This window comes from Salvelinus fontinalis, chromosome 4 (assembly GCF_029448725.1).
Source record: "Salvelinus fontinalis isolate EN_2023a chromosome 4, ASM2944872v1, whole genome shotgun sequence".
Taxonomy (NCBI): domain Eukaryota; kingdom Metazoa; phylum Chordata; class Actinopteri; order Salmoniformes; family Salmonidae; genus Salvelinus; species Salvelinus fontinalis.
Genome location: NC_074668.1, coordinates 42,683,489 through 42,702,152, shown reverse-complemented (window position 1 = coordinate 42,702,152; position 18,664 = coordinate 42,683,489). Strand labels below are relative to the sequence as shown.

The 18,664-nt window shown below is 43.0% G+C and overlaps 2 protein-coding genes across 5 annotated transcripts; one reads left to right on the top strand and one right to left on the bottom strand.

Annotated features, from left to right (window-relative positions):
* Nucleotides 1-432: 432 nt before the first annotated feature.
* LOC129853834 (UDP-N-acetylglucosamine/UDP-glucose/GDP-mannose transporter-like) lies at nt 433-18,145 on the bottom strand. 4 transcript variants are annotated; one of them, XR_008759190.1, is made up of 15 exons: nt 17,914-18,145; nt 17,695-17,728; nt 17,391-17,477; nt 17,160-17,227; nt 16,893-16,964; nt 13,709-13,777; nt 13,420-13,522; nt 12,784-12,876; nt 12,595-12,662; nt 11,135-11,213; nt 10,822-10,904; nt 10,536-10,707; nt 5,995-6,148; nt 1,089-1,226; nt 433-694 (listed from the first exon to the last, which is right to left on the bottom strand). XR_008759190.1 is itself a non-coding variant. In XM_055920265.1 (13 exons), exons 1-12 carry the CDS (start codon nt 18,048-18,050, stop codon nt 10,560-10,562), a joined length of 1,041 nt encoding a protein of 346 aa, XP_055776240.1. In that variant the 5' UTR covers nt 18,051-18,145; the 3' UTR covers nt 5,968-6,148; nt 10,536-10,559. The 4 variants fall into 4 exon arrangements, 2 of the variants coding, with proteins under 2 accessions (XP_055776240.1, XP_055776239.1); XR_008759191.1 differs by lacking the exon at nt 5,995-6,148; XM_055920265.1 differs by lacking the exons at nt 433-694; nt 1,089-1,226 and having other exon boundaries at nt 5,968-6,148.
* znf367 (zinc finger protein 367) lies at nt 1,220-9,862 on the top strand. The gene is made up of 5 exons (XM_055920266.1): nt 1,220-4,989; nt 6,026-6,176; nt 6,685-6,804; nt 6,941-7,079; nt 7,216-9,862. The coding sequence occupies exons 1-5, from the start codon at nt 4,672-4,674 to the stop codon at nt 7,466-7,468; spliced, it is 981 nt and encodes a 326-aa protein (XP_055776241.1). The 5' UTR covers nt 1,220-4,671; the 3' UTR covers nt 7,469-9,862.
* Nucleotides 18,146-18,664: the final 519 nt, after the last annotated feature.

Here is an 18,664-nt window from a genome sequence, read left to right as displayed (position 1 = left end):
CCTGGCAAGCACCATTCACTACTCACCATTTTCAAGCTTTGTATACTCTTGTATACTTTGTGCTACATTAGAGCCATTGAGAACAGGATATTGATGGTGATTGATGACCACAGGATAGTCAATTATTCATAGTGTGTGCTGTGGTGAATTATCTGAATGTTCAGTCTGCAGCTGTGTATCTACAAACTCACCACTGGGGGACAAATAATGTAGAAAGCCGCTAACTAACTGGTTAGACTAAGTGTGTAAAGAACAAGAGCCCAACACCGACATCAGTGGTGTGCAGTAGATCACCTGCTGGGTGTCGTCGAACGGTGGCGATTGTAGAATCAGAAAATGACTGCCAATATTCTGAGGATGCGCATCCACTGTGCAAGGCCTGTGTTGGTCTGTTGTGTCCTTCCGAGGAACAAAGTAAGACAAGACAAGCCATCTGCAACAGTACATCTATTGTCACAGGACTTATTGAACATTGCCTTCAGTGCTTCCATAGGAACACAAGGCAGGAGGACAAATAACACCCAAATGTGTTAGAATAGATTTTTCTTTAAGGTAAGTGCAACCCATTTCACCAGGAGCCAAATGCAAACAAAAGGAATTCCTTTGTAGTCTTGGTCAAATAAATAATTAATCTCCCCACAGCTAAGGCAGGGAAGTCCTCGGGGTGATCTGGGTTTGGGGCTAGGACATAAACCTGGAGAGAAGCACAACAGGACATATGAACATGAGTGGTGTTAGGGGACAGGATTATAATACGTGTACAGTACTTTTCATGCTCCTAGAAAGAAGTTTCTTCACCTCACAAAATGTGTTATGGTTGTCTAAAAATAATTTTGTCTTTTTTACCAAGACATTTTCAAAAACCCTTGCCTTTGGTGTTCACTTAATAGAACTGCTCTGTATAAAACTAACATAAAAAGCCTCTGCCCATATGTAGTTGGTTTCCAGCATATTTTCTAGTATAATAAATGCCAAATATGAGCAACAATAGAAACACAAGAACTTAAACACAAATAAATGCCTAATTGTGTACCCATTTATGGTCCTGCCAAAGGTTAATCTCTGCAGCACTAATCTGAATCACTCACCTCAATGCGTTTGGACTTTATGCCTTGGACGGCACCTTGCTGTCCAGCTTACAGAGGTTAAACTCCGCCTTGGGGCGACTCAGCTTCTGCAGGGCCTTCCACTCATACAGAGACACTTCTCCCTCTGGCTCTGATGGTCTGTGATGAATGGGAGGGATGTATAATAAACACATTACCACTACTAAAAATATAACTATACACCTGTTGCACTATGCATCTTCCCAGTATCAATCAATGTTATTACCTCCAGAAATTGTTGAGTGCATGTGTTGTATTCACTGGTTCCCCCCATCTATCGTGTGTGTGTGTGTGTGTGTATGTGTGTGTGTGTGTGTGTGTGTGTGTGTGTGTGTGTGTGTGTGTGTGTTGGTTATCCTATCCTCGTGGGGAACTAAAATCCCCAATTGTCCCCACAAAGATAGTCAAACAAGGAAAACTCTCCCTCATGGGGACATTTCAAAGACTATTTTAAGCTTAGGGGTTAGGTTTAGTGTTACAATTAGGGTTAGAATTAGGATAAGGGGTTAGTGGTTAGGGTTACGGGTTAAGGTTATGGTAAGTTTTAGGGTTAGGGAAATAGGATTTTAAATACAAATTAATTGTCGGTCCCCATGAGGATACAAGAACATAATGTGTGTGTGTGTGGTTTGGTTTGGTTTTGCTATCCCTGTGGGGACCAAAAGCCCTCACAAGGATGGTAAAACAAGGACATTTTGGAAAAGTGGAAACATTTCTCTGGCCCCCACAAGGAAAAAGTCTATTTAAGGCTTATGGGTTAGGTTTAGGGTTAGGCTTACACTTAAGGTTAGGGTTACAATTAAGGTTAGGAGTTAGATTTAGGGTTAGGAGTAAGGGTTAAATTTAGTTTTAGGGTTTGGGTTTGGGGTTAAGATTAGGTTTAGGTTTAGGGAAAATAGGATTTTGAATGGGATGAAATGTTTTGGTACCCACAAGGATAGTGAAACAAATGTGTGTGTGTTTGTGGTGTGTGGGGACTCCGCCTCAGGTGGGATTCCTCGTGCATCAGGAGTCACGTCCATCCCTACATCACTACATTCCTACATCACCACATCCCTACATCACTACAGTGGAGAGAATAACCATGCTAAATCATCCATCACCAATTTTAAAATTGCACTTTGTGCATTCTACTATTACAACTTTCAAGAGTAAGTTTAAAGTTGGACTGAGTACCAAATGTATTATTATTATTTATTTATTTGGAGGGGGGGGGCATAGTATGCTTAGCCTAGCCTACATAGGCTATATGGAGGCCACACTTGCACTGCAGAAAAACTACTGTAGTGTCATGTTCAAGAGGAAATTAGAACAGCACATGGAACAGATGTTATATTTACAGAGGAACTATTGGTGCAGTCGTCTACTTTTGTGGAGACTTTTTTTGGGGTGGGGTGCTGCAGCAAACTTCCTTTAAAACTGCAAAATGTTCTCTATGCTGAAAATGTACTTTAAAACTGACATTTTTCTCTCAGCTGGCAAGGGGGTGCCACAAAAAAAAATGTGACCACGTGGTGGGGGGGGGGCTCCCACCAAGCGGGTGAAAAGCCCTGACACAATCTCACCTGTTTAGAAAGCTCTGACACAATCTCACCTGTTTAGAGAGCCCTGACACAATCTCACCTGTTTAGAAAGCCCTGACACACTCTCATCTGTTTAGAAAGCCCTGACACAATCGCACCTGTTTTGAAAGCCCTGACACAATCTCACCTGTTTCAGAAAGAGTTGCTATTAAAATATTTGCCATACAACCTCCGTTCACAATTTATGCTTATATTTTGCTCATATTTCATCACAGAAAAACATATTATGCATGGGATCCGATGTGAGGAGGCACACCAACCAGAAGGGGGAAAAGGAGGCAACACACACTGTCTGTTGAACTTTATTTCCTTTACACATGTAGGCCTACATGTCCGCAAATATCCCATAAGAGCCATGAGCACATACAACCAGAGTAAAGTAATGAATCTGTTTTCATTATCTTTTTAAAAACGTTACAATGCCAGTCTTACATTACAAACAGTCCTCTGATAAACAACAGTTTAATTTAATTTACTAGGCCTAATGTAATAGGCAAATACTTGTATAGTGTAGGATTATTCTACTAGGCATAGGTTTTAAATGACTGACTGCAACCTTATTTTCAGTTTCATTTCCTCTCTGGTGGCTTGATTAGGCCTACCCAGTGTTGCCAACTCATTTTCAGGGTAAGTTGCTAGAGGCAGGTTGATTTGTTGCTAAAAGTTGCGAAATGACGTTACACAATAACGTTACTCAAATTGACTGGCCATCTCGGCAAAGAATATGATTTGACATTTGTTCAGGTACAGACTTCCACTCTTTTCTGTACTTCTGGCTGTACAATTTTGATTGAGACATGTTAATTGATGTAAGTTCTGTTCAAGATCAAACATTCGTGACCAACTATATTCATTGGGTTTGGCTCGTCGACTGGCTGACTGCAACAATGATTTGCAATTTGCTGAAATTGCTGCTGCCTGTGCACGAGCTGAGCGCCTGCTGCTGACGTCACTCACAATGCACTTTTGCAGCCAGTGACGTGTTGTGACTGAGTGTGTGTGACAGAGAAAATCGTTTTTGTGTCATTTAGAGGGAAAATGCGTGCATTTTAGCGTTTGAGTAACTTTTCAAAAGTTGCTAAAAGTTCCAAATACATTTTTAAAAGTAGCTACATTTGTTGCTAGATGCTATTGGAAAAAAAAGTTGCCAGGGTAGTCTGAAAAATTGCTAAATCTAGCAACAAAATTGGTCTGTTGGCCTACCTACGTAACTTTGGCGCCTTTGACTCACCCGTTCCCTTTAAATCGTTCCAAAAATGTAATAATATAAACAAACATAGGCTACTTTATGCGTGGGAGAGGCTTCTGATCCGCAGCGGTCCAATCCCAGTCCACTGTAAAAATGAACCGCCCTTCATTGCTATTGGTTTAAGCATCTCAGTGTCTGGAGCGGTTTTATGCGTTATGCACATTGGTTCAATCTGCTGTCAATCTGTAAAGGCGCGCTCTAGAACGTTTAAAACATTCATTGGATAAAAAGTAGCAACCAATGAGCGTACTTTGAACGTTCCGATGATGACCATTGGTTACTGTGTTGCTCTCGTTCGGATTTACCTCATGCTTTGACCCTTGTAATAGGTTATTTCCCATACATGTGGTAGGAGGATTTAATTTACCTTCAACTGATTTGTCAAATGAACCGCCCAGGCGCGATTTGCAACGCGGGAAAGACGTCCAGAAGTAGGAGCTGTATCCACATTGACCTTGTGAACATCGGACTTTCTATTTTTGTAAATTAATGAATATTTGTGCAATTTTTAATACGGAATTGTGGCGCGGTTGTCTACGTCGCTGGAAATGAAGAATATTTTCACTCCTGATTGAGTAGCTGAATTTGGTGGGACACTTTCAGACGAATAGCTGCCTAACCCAACTTCTGTTAGAAGGCTATTTTGCTAACGTTAAGCTACTTGATAAAAACGCGTTTAGCCTATCTTTAGATGACAAAGTGATTCCTGAACACCATTGTGATACAATTTGAGATGTTATCAGTTTTGAACAAATCGGTCTTCATCTCAGCGATGGCCGAGAACAAGCACCCTCAAGTAATTTTTTGCAACGACTCCCCAAAGAGGGTTCTGGTGTCTGTGATCAAGACCACCCCGATCAAGCCCAGGAAGTGCGCGTCCCTGATGCCGACCAGCCCTGGATTCAGCGACTTCATGGGATACCCGTGTGGGTGGGGGGAGAACGCCCATAATGTGAGTCTGAGCCCTGGCTCGGTGAACGGGGCCGCCTCACCTACCGGGACCAACACCGCCAGCGAGGCTGACCTGGCTGCCTCCTCTGACCAGTTTAAGGTAGGATAAGTTGGAGGTTGTTGTTCATGTTGTTTACCCTAATAACGTTGTGTTGAAGTTGAAATTATATCTAGTAGGCTAGGATAGTTTTACTGACTAGAAAGTAGCCTATACAAATAGCCTACTTAGACTTTGCATTAATGTATCTATATATATTGCATCTATATTGTAAAGTTGAAACAATGTAACCTATCATTCATTGCAAAAAGATTAAATACAAAAAACAACTGAAAGTTACATGCAAATATGCTCATGCATTTATTACGGTATACTATCTGTTAGTATACCGTAATACATGCATGAGCATATTTGCATGTAACTTTCAGCTGTTTTTTGTATTTAATCTTTTTGCAATGAATGATAGGTTACATTGTTTCAACTTTACAATATAGATGATCATGTTACACTCATCGGAAAGGCCAGATACAAATGAACTTTAGGCTACACTGAATCATTGAATGACGCAAAAAGAGAAATGTAATCTAAATCATTGTCGTTTTTTTTAATGAAACGGCAACTAGGAAAAGTGTGTTTTAAAAAAACGCCCGCGCGCACGGTGTGACATGATGAATTTTAAAACCCAGTCACTTCCTACAGTAACATCTGTCACACGTGATGTCACCTCGCGCTGCATTTTTTTTTTTAACCGGATGTGCATGGAATGAATGAATACATGCACCTTGCCACAATGTTTAACTGCTTGTGGCCCTGGCACCATTCATTTGTACCAAACAAACAAATATCCCTATTTGACGATGATCATCAAGTTGATTTAGATAATGTGTGGCAGCAATGATTTGAAGTTGGAATTAGAAATTGAGGGAACTTTTGCTTTGAATGTAGCCGTTCATAAAGCATCAGTATAAGACCATGTTACAACTAGTTACTGTTTTAGTAAAACAAACATTGTTAGGGGAATAATGCTGCATTCCAAACTGAAAGTATGAGGTTGTAAGTCTACATTAAGTATTCAGAGAGTAAAGAAGGATGCATTTATTAATTTACACTGTAAACTTTGTTTCCTCTTTGTTTTCAGGACGGTATTCGGCGTGGCCGCCCGCGTGCTGACACTGTCCGCGAGTTGATCAACGAGGGGGAGAGCTCCTCCAGTCGCATCCGCTGCAACATCTGCAATCGTGTGTTCCCCAGAGAGAAGTCCCTACAGGCCCATAAGAGAACACACACAGGTGAGAGCAGAGCACAGATGGCCCTGACACACGGACACCCAGCCGACCAGGACACTATGCTGTTCCCTGTGTTGCAACCTGCATTTGGCGGAACACCAAGACTCCCGCCACCCAAGTCATCGACTGTTCCTTTGGCTACCACCCGGCAAGCGGTACCGATGCACCAAGTCTGGAATAAACACGACCCTGAACAGCTTCTATCCCCAAGCCATAAGACTGCTAATTAGTTAGTTAAATAGTTAACCAAATAGCTACCCGGACTGACCCATTGACCCTGCACATCGACTCGGTACTGGTACCCCGTGTATATAACCAAGTTACCGTTACTCATTGTGTATTTATTCTTCGTGTTAATATTTTTCTATTATTTCTAAACGTTTCTGTCTGCATTGTAGGGAAGGGCCCGTAAGTAAGCATTTCACTGTTAGTCTACACCTGTTGTTTACGAAGCATGTGACAAATAGCATGTGGTTTTAGTTCAACTCCCCATATCTGTGTTCTCTCTCAGGGGAGAGGCCATACCTGTGTGACTACCCTGACTGTAGCAAGGCTTTTGTCCAGAGTGGCCAGCTAAAGACCCACCAGCGTCTGCACACTGGAGAGAAGCCCTTTGTCTGCTCTAAGAAAGGTGAGCACACAACTAGGTTGTCACTTTTGTGCCTTTACATAGTTTGTACCTTGAGAACTTTCATATAGATGGGGTGCAGAATCTACCAAATGGAAAAGCATTGACACTAACTCGGATGTTACTGTTACCTCCGCAGCCTGTGGCAGTCGCTTTACCCACGCTAACCGGCACTGCCCAAAGCACCCGTATGCCCGTTTGAAGAGAGAGGACCCCAAAAAGGGACCAGGCAAGGCCCAGTCTGTGGACAATAAGGCTGTGGCAGAGTGGCTGGCAAAGTGGGTGGCTCTGGAGGGAGGGAGGGCAGGCAGATCAGATGGATAGTAAAAACTAGTAAACAAATCAAGCGATCTCACCCTGTTCTGCACACCCCAATACTCACCATATCCCCCCCTTGTCTCTGTGTTGTGGCAGGTACTGGCAGACCCGTGAGCAGCGTGCCCCTGTGCCCACCAAGGGGAAACCCCAGGGCACGGGTGGGGTGGAGGACCAGGAGCAGCAGGACCCCCGGGAGTTTCTCCAATCAGACGAGGAAGAAGAGGAGGATCCAATGGAGGAAGAGAAGGGAAATGGGGGCGGGGCTGCTAGGCGGCGTCTCCAAGAGCAACGGGAGCGTCTTCATGGTGCCCTGGCGCTCATTGAGCTGGCTAATAACCTGTCTGCCTAAATCCCCGCCCACATCCCAGTCCTGAAACCTTCCCCAGTCAATCCCCTTCTGCCTCCCTACGCAGTATGCTTGGGATAGAAGTTTGCCTGTAGGGAAAAACATCTAGGATAAGCTTACCCTCCCCAAATACTTAACCATTAATGGGGGGGGGGGGCGCTAAGCTGACCTTAGATTAGTATGTGGAGGGAACTCCTCCACCTGCAGTGTAGGGCAGGCACAAGCTTAAAGCACCTTATCCAGCTTCCAATGTTACCTTATTGGGCTGCTATGATTGTAGATGTCGTTATTTGATGAATGTTTTTACTCTCCTCTGCCTTCTAAAGAAAAGAGGAGAGAGGAACTTTGAATGTTTTTGCTGTTGTTTTGTTTGCACTTTGGTGGTAACGAGTTATTTGCCGTCTTTTACTTCGGGAACTTAAGCATATTGTGTGCTTGTGATTGTGTGAAGCATATTGTGTGCTTGTGATTGTGTGCGTATTCGTATAATGGATGTATATTTGGATTCGGCTCAGATGGAAGGAGTGGTACAGGGTGCGTTCAGACGTAGGATAACTTAGGTGTATCTAAATGCTCTGATCTGGACTGTGACAGGATACAGTAGGTGGAAAAGCAATGCGGTGGAAGCCTATCAGGGGATCTTGCTTCCACCTGTCTAGTTCTTTCAGATCAGTGCAGATGAAGGAGAGTAGATGAGGGGAGGAAGTCACTGTAGAGACGATTGGGATGCAACCCACTATTAGAAGAAGAGGTGGCCATTGCAAGTCCAATCTAGAGTAGTAGCTAGGCACAAGCTTTCACATGAATCCAAGCTCTGACACCTTCACCTGTCAAACGAATCCCACCCAGACCTGTAGCTCTAACCCAGGCGAGGGACAACTTGGGTCCCGGAGAGCCGCAGAGTGAGCAGATTTAGCTCCATCTCAGCTCTTAACAAACCCGATTCAAATGGTGATCTTATCATGGCCATTTAGACCACAATCAGTCGACCCGGGTGTGTTAGAGCTATGGCTGTTCAGGCGTTGACCGTCCCTGCTCTAACCAAATCACATCGCCGGACAGAAGGAAGAGGAAGACATGCAGAGCCAGGGTATGTAAAGTCAGAAGTGCTGCCATCTTTTATATTAAAAGATGCTAGCTGATTGGAGATACGGACATGGTAGCGCCATTGGGGGTGTATGAACAAGTCTTCTCTGCAATCAACGCTTCATAGGTATTTATTTCATCATGTTTATTTGACATTATTGATGACCGATTTGCTATCACAAGCTTTCTCCGAGTACGGACATACTGAGTAATTCCACTGAAGAGTTTATTGATCATGTCCTTCCTCAGTGATTTAGTATCTATCCATGTCAACTAATAGCAATTAGAATGTCACTCACCTTTGCAGCAGATCTTGTATCTATCTGCTATTAAGTTTTGCCTTTATTGATTAAGTTTGCAGTGTAACGTTTCCACTTATTAGACCGGTCTAGAGAAATGTCTAGAGGATGTAATGATTGCTTGGCGTTGGCGATGTTTTATTATTTGTTAGCAACACTACATCTTTTAACATTGTGTAAAGGTTTTAGGATCAATGGTAAATTGTTTTTAAATTTATGTTTCGGTTGTTTGATTAGGTTTGTGCTTCTCGCAATACCCAGATCCTTTATTGGCCATATGTGATTAAATATGTTGTATCCCACTGGGACACAAACTGGTTGAATCAATGTTGTTTCCACAGCATTTCAACAAAAACAAAAATGCAACGTTATGACGTTAAATCAATTTGGAAAACTGATTGGATTTACCAAAAGTCATTAACATTAAGGAATTTTGGTTTGTATTTTTTTCAGCCAACTTTTAACCAATGACATGGTAAATAAAATAAAAAAGATTTCCCTTTGAATTCACTTTACAATTCAAACAAATGTAAATAAAACTAGACTTTGAATGGACCACACTGTCCAGTGGGATAACATGTCCTATAAATCTTTTAATAGAGTACAGGTTCAACTGGACAACAGTTATTATTTGATAGTCAAAGCACCAAATTATGTATAATGTATATATCTTGTTTTTCTAACTCTTTGTTTATTATTTGGTTTCAAAATGTTTCGTCGGTTAATATATTCCCTAACTTGTTTGTTAGAAAAAGAGAAGGAGAAAAATGACTGCACACGATCTACAGTACAAGAGCTTGAAGTTCATGTGTAGATGATTGTGAAATTCACTTTCTCTCCCACCGTGTTAAACAGACCATAGTCAGAATTGGTGTGTTTTAGGCCTTGATAGGAAATGTTCTGACTTGCTCTGTGGAGATAACATTGTTGGTGTTTAAAGCAGAGATTCTCTTTATAGGCAGTCCACTGTTGGTACTTGTTGGTCTTCAATAAACATCATCGTTGATCATGATCTAGGAGCTAGTTTCATTTCTTCACGATTATAGTTAGGTTCATTGATTGGTAAGAGCTGCATCACTAAACTAGTTTATGTTCTCATAGAACATACAACTCTATACACTACACTTGCAGTATGTCTTTCAGTCACACACATTGGTTTCCAGAGGTGGTTAGTAACTACTAGTGGCCATTGCTACTTACATGTGTAATAATACAAATAGTATTGCTATTTACATGTGTAATAATACATAGTATTCCTATATGGATGTTATAGTATAATATTAATATTTACATGTATAATTATGTATAATTATACATATAGTATTGCTATATGCATGTGTAATAATACATATAGTATTGCTATTTACATGTGTAATAATACATATAGTATTGTTATTTACGTGTGTAATAACACATATAGTATTGCTATTTACGTGTGTAATAACACGTATAGTATTGCTATTTAAGTGTGTAATTACACGTATAGTATAGCTAAACGCTTGACAAGACAATTGAATTGCCGGTTTCAACTTGCTACACAAAATAATGAACATTGGTCAAAAATATGATTATAATTTAACATAATGATAATTTAAGTCTACAAAATGCTATAACTTTTGCTCCACTATGAAGGCAGTGTTTACTGCTTACAGTACAGAAAAAGAGACTACGGCATCACGTCTCACCTGGTTCATCACAGGTTTATTCACTTATTTCACAGGGAGTCTGTCTATGGAATCGTCCATCATGGGAATGATCAGCTGATCCTGGTTTCCCTGTATTCCGCTTTCATCGCTTTGGGATGGTTTGCTGCTGCTGTGGAACGTCAGGTAGGAATACACAAGTCCCCCTGATATACTGACGAGAAGAGAGAACTATAGAGTTGGACATTGGCAATAACTTCAACAGAATGGCATAGCAACAGTGTTCTTGAGCTAATGTGTCACGACTTGGAAACTCATCCGCTCTTACCAAATATTTAACCCCAGGAAGTTTGTCCATGAAAACAGGTAGTCTCCACCTAAAAACATGCCGATGTAGGCCACAGCAACGTTCTGTGGAAAACAATTGATCTTGATACACGAGTTGCCTTGGCATGATATTCATGGATATGTGGACTCGTGAGAAGGACATGATCAGAAGAGGATTGTGCATTTAAAAACATTTTGTTCCCCCCCCCATTTTGTGCTCACTGAACCTGACCCAGCTGTGTCAATACAGCCCCGAAATGTTAGGAACAAACATATTGACCCACATGTTACTGGTCCACATGTGCTCTTCTTACCTTAATTGCTCCCACCACCGTGGTGGTCAGTGCAGAGTTGTAGTGGCTACACAGCACTATGGAATACATCAGCACAAACCTTAAACAGAGGCGCAACATTTTTATCATGGTATACTTACATTTCATATTATTTTTAGGATTATTATTTATTATTATTAATAAGACCACCACCCCCTAGTAGGGGCCTTTTGTATTTTTAAACATAGATTTATTTTTCAAGTTCAAATATACATTATAGAACACCATGTGAACGATCATACTTTTTGGAAGAAAAGAGAAAGAGACATAAAAATAAACAAAATAAAGAAGAATAGAAATTCAAAAATTGAAGTTTAAAAATAAAACATCCGTAAAAGGACCAAAATAAGTAATAATACTAATAATTACAGGAGTTTATTTCAGTGTCATTAAATGAAGGGAATTATTCTACAAACATATGTCCCTCTTTTTGTCTATACAGTTATTGGGCAAGGTACAATCTGTTGGGAGTCCATTTCGACAGAAAAGTATCCATCTTTAGTTGCAACCTGGCTGTCATATTTTCCATAATTGACCATTTTTTCCCGTTGACTTACAGTTGGCGGCTGTGGTTTAAGCCAATTGAACATAATAATTTTCTGTGCAATCACTAACAGTGACCTTAATATGTACAGTTGTTTTTTTTATCTTCCAGGTTACAAGGTATTAAACCCCTAATAAAATGAACATTGGTTCCAGTGGTAACTCAATGTCTAGGATTGTCTTCACTTCTTACTTTTTTTAATGCTCTTCCAGAACCCTTGTAACTTTGGACAGTACCAGAAGATGTGTGTGTGGTCTCATATTTTTCAACACAGCGACTCCAACAGTGCTGAAGCTGTTTGATCAAATGTTCGATATCAACAAAGGTGTTTTAAAGTATCTCATCTTCACTTACCAGTCAAAATCCCTCCACGCTGGGCTACTATTGCATTTGTGACTACTTTCACAAATTCTCTCCCATGATTCATCTTCCACCACCACATTCATTTCTAGTTCACATTTTCCTTTTACATTCCACGTGTGTTCAGAAGTGGTCATTTGAAACCTTTTATGTAACTGAGACACCTTTTTTTCTGGCTGCTATTTGCCCGTCTAATATGTTTATGAAATATTGCTCTACAATGAATGGTAGTAGGGGCCATTTGCATTACTTTTCTTAATATGTTCTAAGATTTGTTAGGGGAAGTTGTGTCGGCAACGATTGGGCCCAATGGGACAACATCATGGCAAGGTGGGAGGTGTCTCAGTGTTCTGCTCCGCCTCCGGTTGTTGAGGAAGGATATCCTCATGGAGACTACACTTCCTTGAGACACATCTTGCTCTTAAAATGTTGATCCACAACATATCAAATTACAGAAGTGGAATAATCCCCCTTTAACAGCCATATAAAAAGGGATACGCTGACGGTTTCTTTTTGAGTCATTTGTACACTGACTTACCCCATGATGCAGGAAATAAGGAAGCAGGAAACAAAGGGGGCATTCAACCAGTGTTCATATGTGATGGCCTGTCAATGGAAAACAAACACACAGACAGCGGGTCAGACAGACAGACAGACGGGAATGAACTGATCCTAGATCAGTGGCTAAAAGCGATGCTTATCCTGAGAAAACAAGAAATCCATTTACCTTGTGTAAATCCCCAGTAAATGCACTTGCCAGAAGAGTTGGGATGACGATGATGAATGCATTGTAAAATAAGATCCCGTATTTTCCAAGACCCTTTAAAGAAATAGAAAACTTTATTTCATGTGAGTCCCGAATGACGCAAAACACTTTGCTTTTCAACTCCTCATATGTTCAACCATAAGAGGAGAGTGTTTCTGGAGCTTAAAGATCCAGTGATCCACAGTAGAGGCAGGTTACGCATTTTGCAGTGTTTACTTTAAGGGTGGGCATCCAAACAAATGAATCAACGTCACGTAGCCTGTAAACATACAGGATGTAAATGTATCGATTGTTGCAACACTAAAGACTAGATTCATTCAACCTGCCGTATAAATATGTATGTATTCTCCTGTGCCTCTTTAAGAATCTCTTAAATCTAAAAACGGGAAGTATCTACCTGTAAGGAGAATGTAGTCCAGGTGCTTGGTATTGTCACAGTACCCAGAACCATTCTGCGATTATTTATTTGACGACGGGTAAAAAAAAGGTATGTTTACGCGCTGAAATCAATTCTTTATCCATTCTTAATTGCCCTGGTCTACATGTTGATAGGGAAAACAGATGGAGGACATATAGTGTGGCTACAATGTGTCCCACCTCAGTTCCCAGCTTCTTCTTGGTGTACACACCACTGGCAGCAGTGAAGACATCATTAAGCAGAATGAACGTGTAGGCCTCTGCATCAAAGGCCAAATCAGAGCTATTGGAGAAAATAAGTAGTACATTTTATTCATAATGGTAATGAAGATAATCAGTGATTCCTTTGAAGAACTATAGATGTTTTCAGAGGTAATATCTGAAGGAGGGTAGCTCACCGGCCAGGAGTATGTTAACAGTGTGAAAGTGTATTAGTAGCATATCAGGGTTGGCAATCTATTGGACCTACCTGGCAGCCACCAAAGCTCCAAAAACTATGGCCAGAACACTGTAGATAAGACGATTAGGGAATGTTTTTCTGGAGAGGAAATGTGAATGAACATGTTAATACTTCAAGGCTGAACTGTAAACTTTAAGGCTGAACTGTAAAAGATGAGCAGTTTGTAACGATACTCTAAATCCTCCTCCTCCTCAGACGAGGAGAGGAGAGAGGGATCTGAAGACCAATATGCAGCGAGGTATGATGACATGATTTATTGATTTAAACAAGACACGACATAGACAGAAAACGAACTATACTTGAATAACTACAAAACAACAAACGACGTAGACGCACCTGAACATAAGAACTTACGTATAACGAAGAACGCATGAAAACAGGAACAGACTACATAAACCGAACAAACAAAACCGAAACAGTCCCATGTGGCGTAACATCACACAGACACAGGAGACAACCACCCACAAACAAACAGTGTGAAAACACCTACCTTAATATGGCTCTCAATCAGAGGAAATGAAAACCACCTGCCTCTAATTGAGAGCCATATCAGGTCACCCTTAAACCAACATAGAAACAGAAAACATAGACTGCCCACCCAAACTCACGTCCTGACCAGCTAACACATACACAAACTAACAGAAAACAGGTCAGGAACGTGACATAACCCCCCCCTCAAGGTGCGTACTCCGAACGCACCACCAAAAGTCTAGGGGAGGGTCTGGGTGGGCATCTGACCACGGTGGTGGCTCCGGCTCCGGACGCTGTCCCAATCCCACCATAATAAATCCCCGCTTCTGTGTCTTCCTCAAGGTGGCGACCCTCGCCACCGACCTTGGACTGGGAACCCTAGACATGGGTCCCGCTGGATTTAGGGGCCGCCCCGGACTGAGGGACGGCAGCTCCGGACTGAGGGACAACACCGGGACAAGGGGCAACACCGGGACAAGGGGCAGGTCCCGGCTGATAAACTCTGGCAGATCCTGGCTGGCTGGCTCTGGCGGATCCTGGCTGGACGGCTCTGAAGGCTGGTCCTGGCTGGACGGCTCTGAAGGCTGGTCCTGGCTGGACGGCTCTGAAGGCTGGTCCTGGCTGGACGGCTCTGAAGGCTGGTCCTGGCTGGACGGCTCTGAAGGCTGGTCCTGGCTGGACGGCTCTGAAGGCTGATCCGGTCTGGCGGAAGGCTCTGGCTGATCCGGTCTGGCGGAAGGCTCTGGCTGATCCGGTCTGGCGGAAGGCTCTGGCTGATCCGGTCTGGCGGAAGGCTCTGGCTGATCCGGTCTGGCGGAAGGCTCTGGCTGATCCGGTCTGGCGGAAGGCTCTGGCTGATCCGGTCTGGCGGAAGGCTCTGGCTGATCCAGTCTGGCGGAAGGCTCTGGCTGATCCAGTCTGGCGGAAGGCTCTGGCTGATCCAGTCTGGCGGAAGGCTCTGGCGGCTCCTGTCTGGCGGAAGGCTCTGGCGACTCCTGTCTGGCTGACGGCTCTGTAGGCTCTTGGCAGACGGGCGGCTCTGTAGGCTCTTGGCAGACGGGCGGCTTTGCAGGCTCATGGCAGACGGGCAGCTTTGCAGGCTCATGGCAGACGGGCAGTTCAGGCGCCATTTGGCAGACGGGCAGTTCAGGCGCCGCTGGGCAGACGGGCAGTTCAGGCGCCGCTGGGCAGACGGGCAGTTCAGGCGCCGCTGGGCAGACGGGCAGTTCAGGCGCCGCTGGGCAGACGGGCAGTTCAGGCGCCGCTGGGCAGACGGGCAGTTCAGGCACCGCTGGGCAGACGGGCACACCTGTAGGGAGGAGACGGAGAGACAGCCTGGTGCGTGGGGCTGCCACAGGACCCACCAGGCTGGAGAGACCTACAGGAGGCTTGATGTTAAAAGGCACCTGAAGGACCGGGCTGTGGAGGAGCACTGGAGCTCTGGTGCGCAGCCTTGGCACCACTCCCCCAGGCTGGCATACTACTCCAGCCCTTACCCTCCAGAGTGCAGGCACAGGTTGAACCGGGCTGTGGATGAGCACTGGAGATCTAGTGCCTACTACGCGCACCTCTCCCTTAGGCTCCACTCCCACATTTGCCCGGTACGAGCGGAGCGTAGGCATAGGACGCACTGCACCCTCCCAGCGCCCCGGAGACACAGCACGCAGAGCCGGCGCAGGATACCCTGGACCGAAACTGCGTACCGGAGACCAGACGCGCTGAGCAGGCACAATACGCCCCGGCTGGATGCCCACACTCACTTGACACTTTCGGGGGGCTGCCCTATAGCGCACCAGGCTATGGGCACGCACTGGCGACACCGTGCGCTTAACCGCATAACACGGTGCCTGACCAGTGACGCGTTGCTTATAATAAGCACGAGGAGTGCGCTCAGGTCTGCTACCTGGCTTAGCCACACTCCTCTCTAGCCCCCCCCCAAAAAAATTCTGGGGTTGCCTCTCGTACCTGTCCCGCTGCCGTGCTGCCTCCTCATATCGCCGCCGCTCAGCTTTCGCTTCCTCCAGCTCAGCTTTGGGGCGGCGATACTCCCCAGCCTGTGCCCAGGGTCCTTCTCCATTCAACTCTTCCTCCCAAGTCCACAAGTCCTGGGATTTCTGTGGTTGCTTTCGCTGCCCTTTTCCCCGCTGCTTGGTTCTGGTAATTTGGTGGGTGGTTCTGTAACGATACTCTAAATCCTCCTCCTCCTCAGACGAGGAGAGGAGAGAGGGATCTGAAGACCAATATGCAGCGAGGTATGATGACATGATTTATTGATTTAAACAAGACACGACATAGACAGAAAACGAACTATACTTGAATAACTACAAAACAACAAACGACATAGACGCACCTGAACATAAGAACTTACGTATAACGAAGAACGCATGAAAACAGGAACAGACTACATAAACCGAACAAACAAAACCGAAACAGTCCCATGTGGCGTAACATCACACAGACACAGGAGACAACCACCCACAAACAAACAGTGTGAAAACACCTACCTTAATATGGCTCTCAATCAGAGGAAATGAAAACCACCTGCCTCTAATTGAGAGCCATATCAGGTCACCCTTAAACCAACATAGAAACAGAAAACATAGACTGCCCACCCAAACTCACGTCCTGACCAGCTAACACATACACAAACTAACAGAAAACAGGTCAGGAACGTGACACAGTTATTACAGTGCAGTAGACATGTGGGGAAATGGCCACAAACCTCAATAGCCTTGCTTCCATGATCATTGTCATCAATATGGTGAACTTCCTTAATACTGTGAACATGGGTAAGCTGGTACAAGGATCAATCAATCAATCATTAATATTTGATCTGCTTTTTTATAAATGCATTTGTCACAAAGTGCTTGGCGCCCTGGCCTAAGTTCCTATGAGTAGGGAGTGTTGTTTGAATTGTACAGACTGTAATTGAGATGATATCTGAAATGAATGCATTACGTTTCACTCATGCATTTAGACTCCATTGTACCTTAACTTCTTTGTACTAGCCAGTCCTGTTATGTGGTTTCCAACATACAGCAAAGGTAGTGGGAAGATCTGTATGTCCAGAATGTATTAAATTAATTAAATCAAGATTATTACATTGACATGTTGGCAAATGTCCCGCCAATTTTTTTTTAAACATTGGCTCTTTTGTGGCTCATTGTGGTTCACCTTTTGTTGTATGCATCTGTGACAGACAGAAGATGAAAATACTTACTTTGACGAAAACGCTTCTGTCAAAGTCTTGGAAGTGAACTGTTTGGTTCATTTTAGCAAAATAGAGAATGAGGATTGTAGTAGTCATCTGAAAAAAAAAGAAGAAAAAAAAGAAGGGGGGGGGGTCAATATTTATGAATAGATGGCAATTCCACACTCAATGATGTAGTTGATGTTACGCTACTGATAATGGTCAGTTCTTATTTCATCAACAGTTTGATTTGGTTATGAAACGGGAAGATAACCTGATCCTACATCTGCGGTGCAACTTCTACCCCCCTGAATTGAGATACAGAATAGCCTACCTGGCCAATTCCTAGAAACATATAGGAGGGAAATCTAAAAGCAAGGAAATAAATGTTATTGGATAATCAAGATGTCAAGATGTAGCCTATAAACAATACAATGCAGAAGGTAACCCATGATAACTGGCTGCCTGTTTGAGCCTCAAATTGTCATGTTCATTTAGCATGTTATTTGTTGAACCTCTGTACACAATAATTGCAGTGACGAAACGACCTTACCTGTAGTTTGTGAGAATCGTTTTGTTCACAACAATGATCAAAAAAGAACTGACAGCGTAGAACGCAGCAGATAAAAACTTTAACCGTACGGAATGTTCGGATTCTGGTAAATTAGCTGAGGTAGACATGGCAGACATTAGTTCAAGAATAGTTGTTATCGCAAAAATATATATAATGATCTCGGTTGCTTTCACTTAGGCTTTGTCGCGATCATTTGGTAAAAGGGGAGGACGTTAATTAGAGTGGGCTGGGACTGTTCAAACAGGCAAAAATTTGCGAAGGGAATTATATAATTCTGGAAGATTATAAACAATATCTTTACTTTTACTTTTTGCATAGAAGGGAGGAGATATACGTTTAGTGCCAAATATAGACGTTATGCCATTTTGCCGGAATCATGCTTGATTATTCACAATTCATTTCCATGCATGGTCAATTTTTTACAATTTTTTAAGTAAAATTACATGGAATTTCAATGACTGCCTGAAGTACGACTAACTATAACACACACACAGTCACACAGATAAGGATTTATGTAAATATAATAAATCAAGGGAAAGGGAAAGGGGATGATCTGAATACGGGGATTGCTATGATTATTTTATTGCACCATAACACAGTAGTTCACGATTTATTACCTGTTCCAGCTGTAAAATTCTCACTGTCATGATTCATCTTCAAAATGAAGGCAAGTGGTTGTTAATTCCTTTAGGGGACGCCATTGTGTCATTTTGTTTTATAATGCTACTCT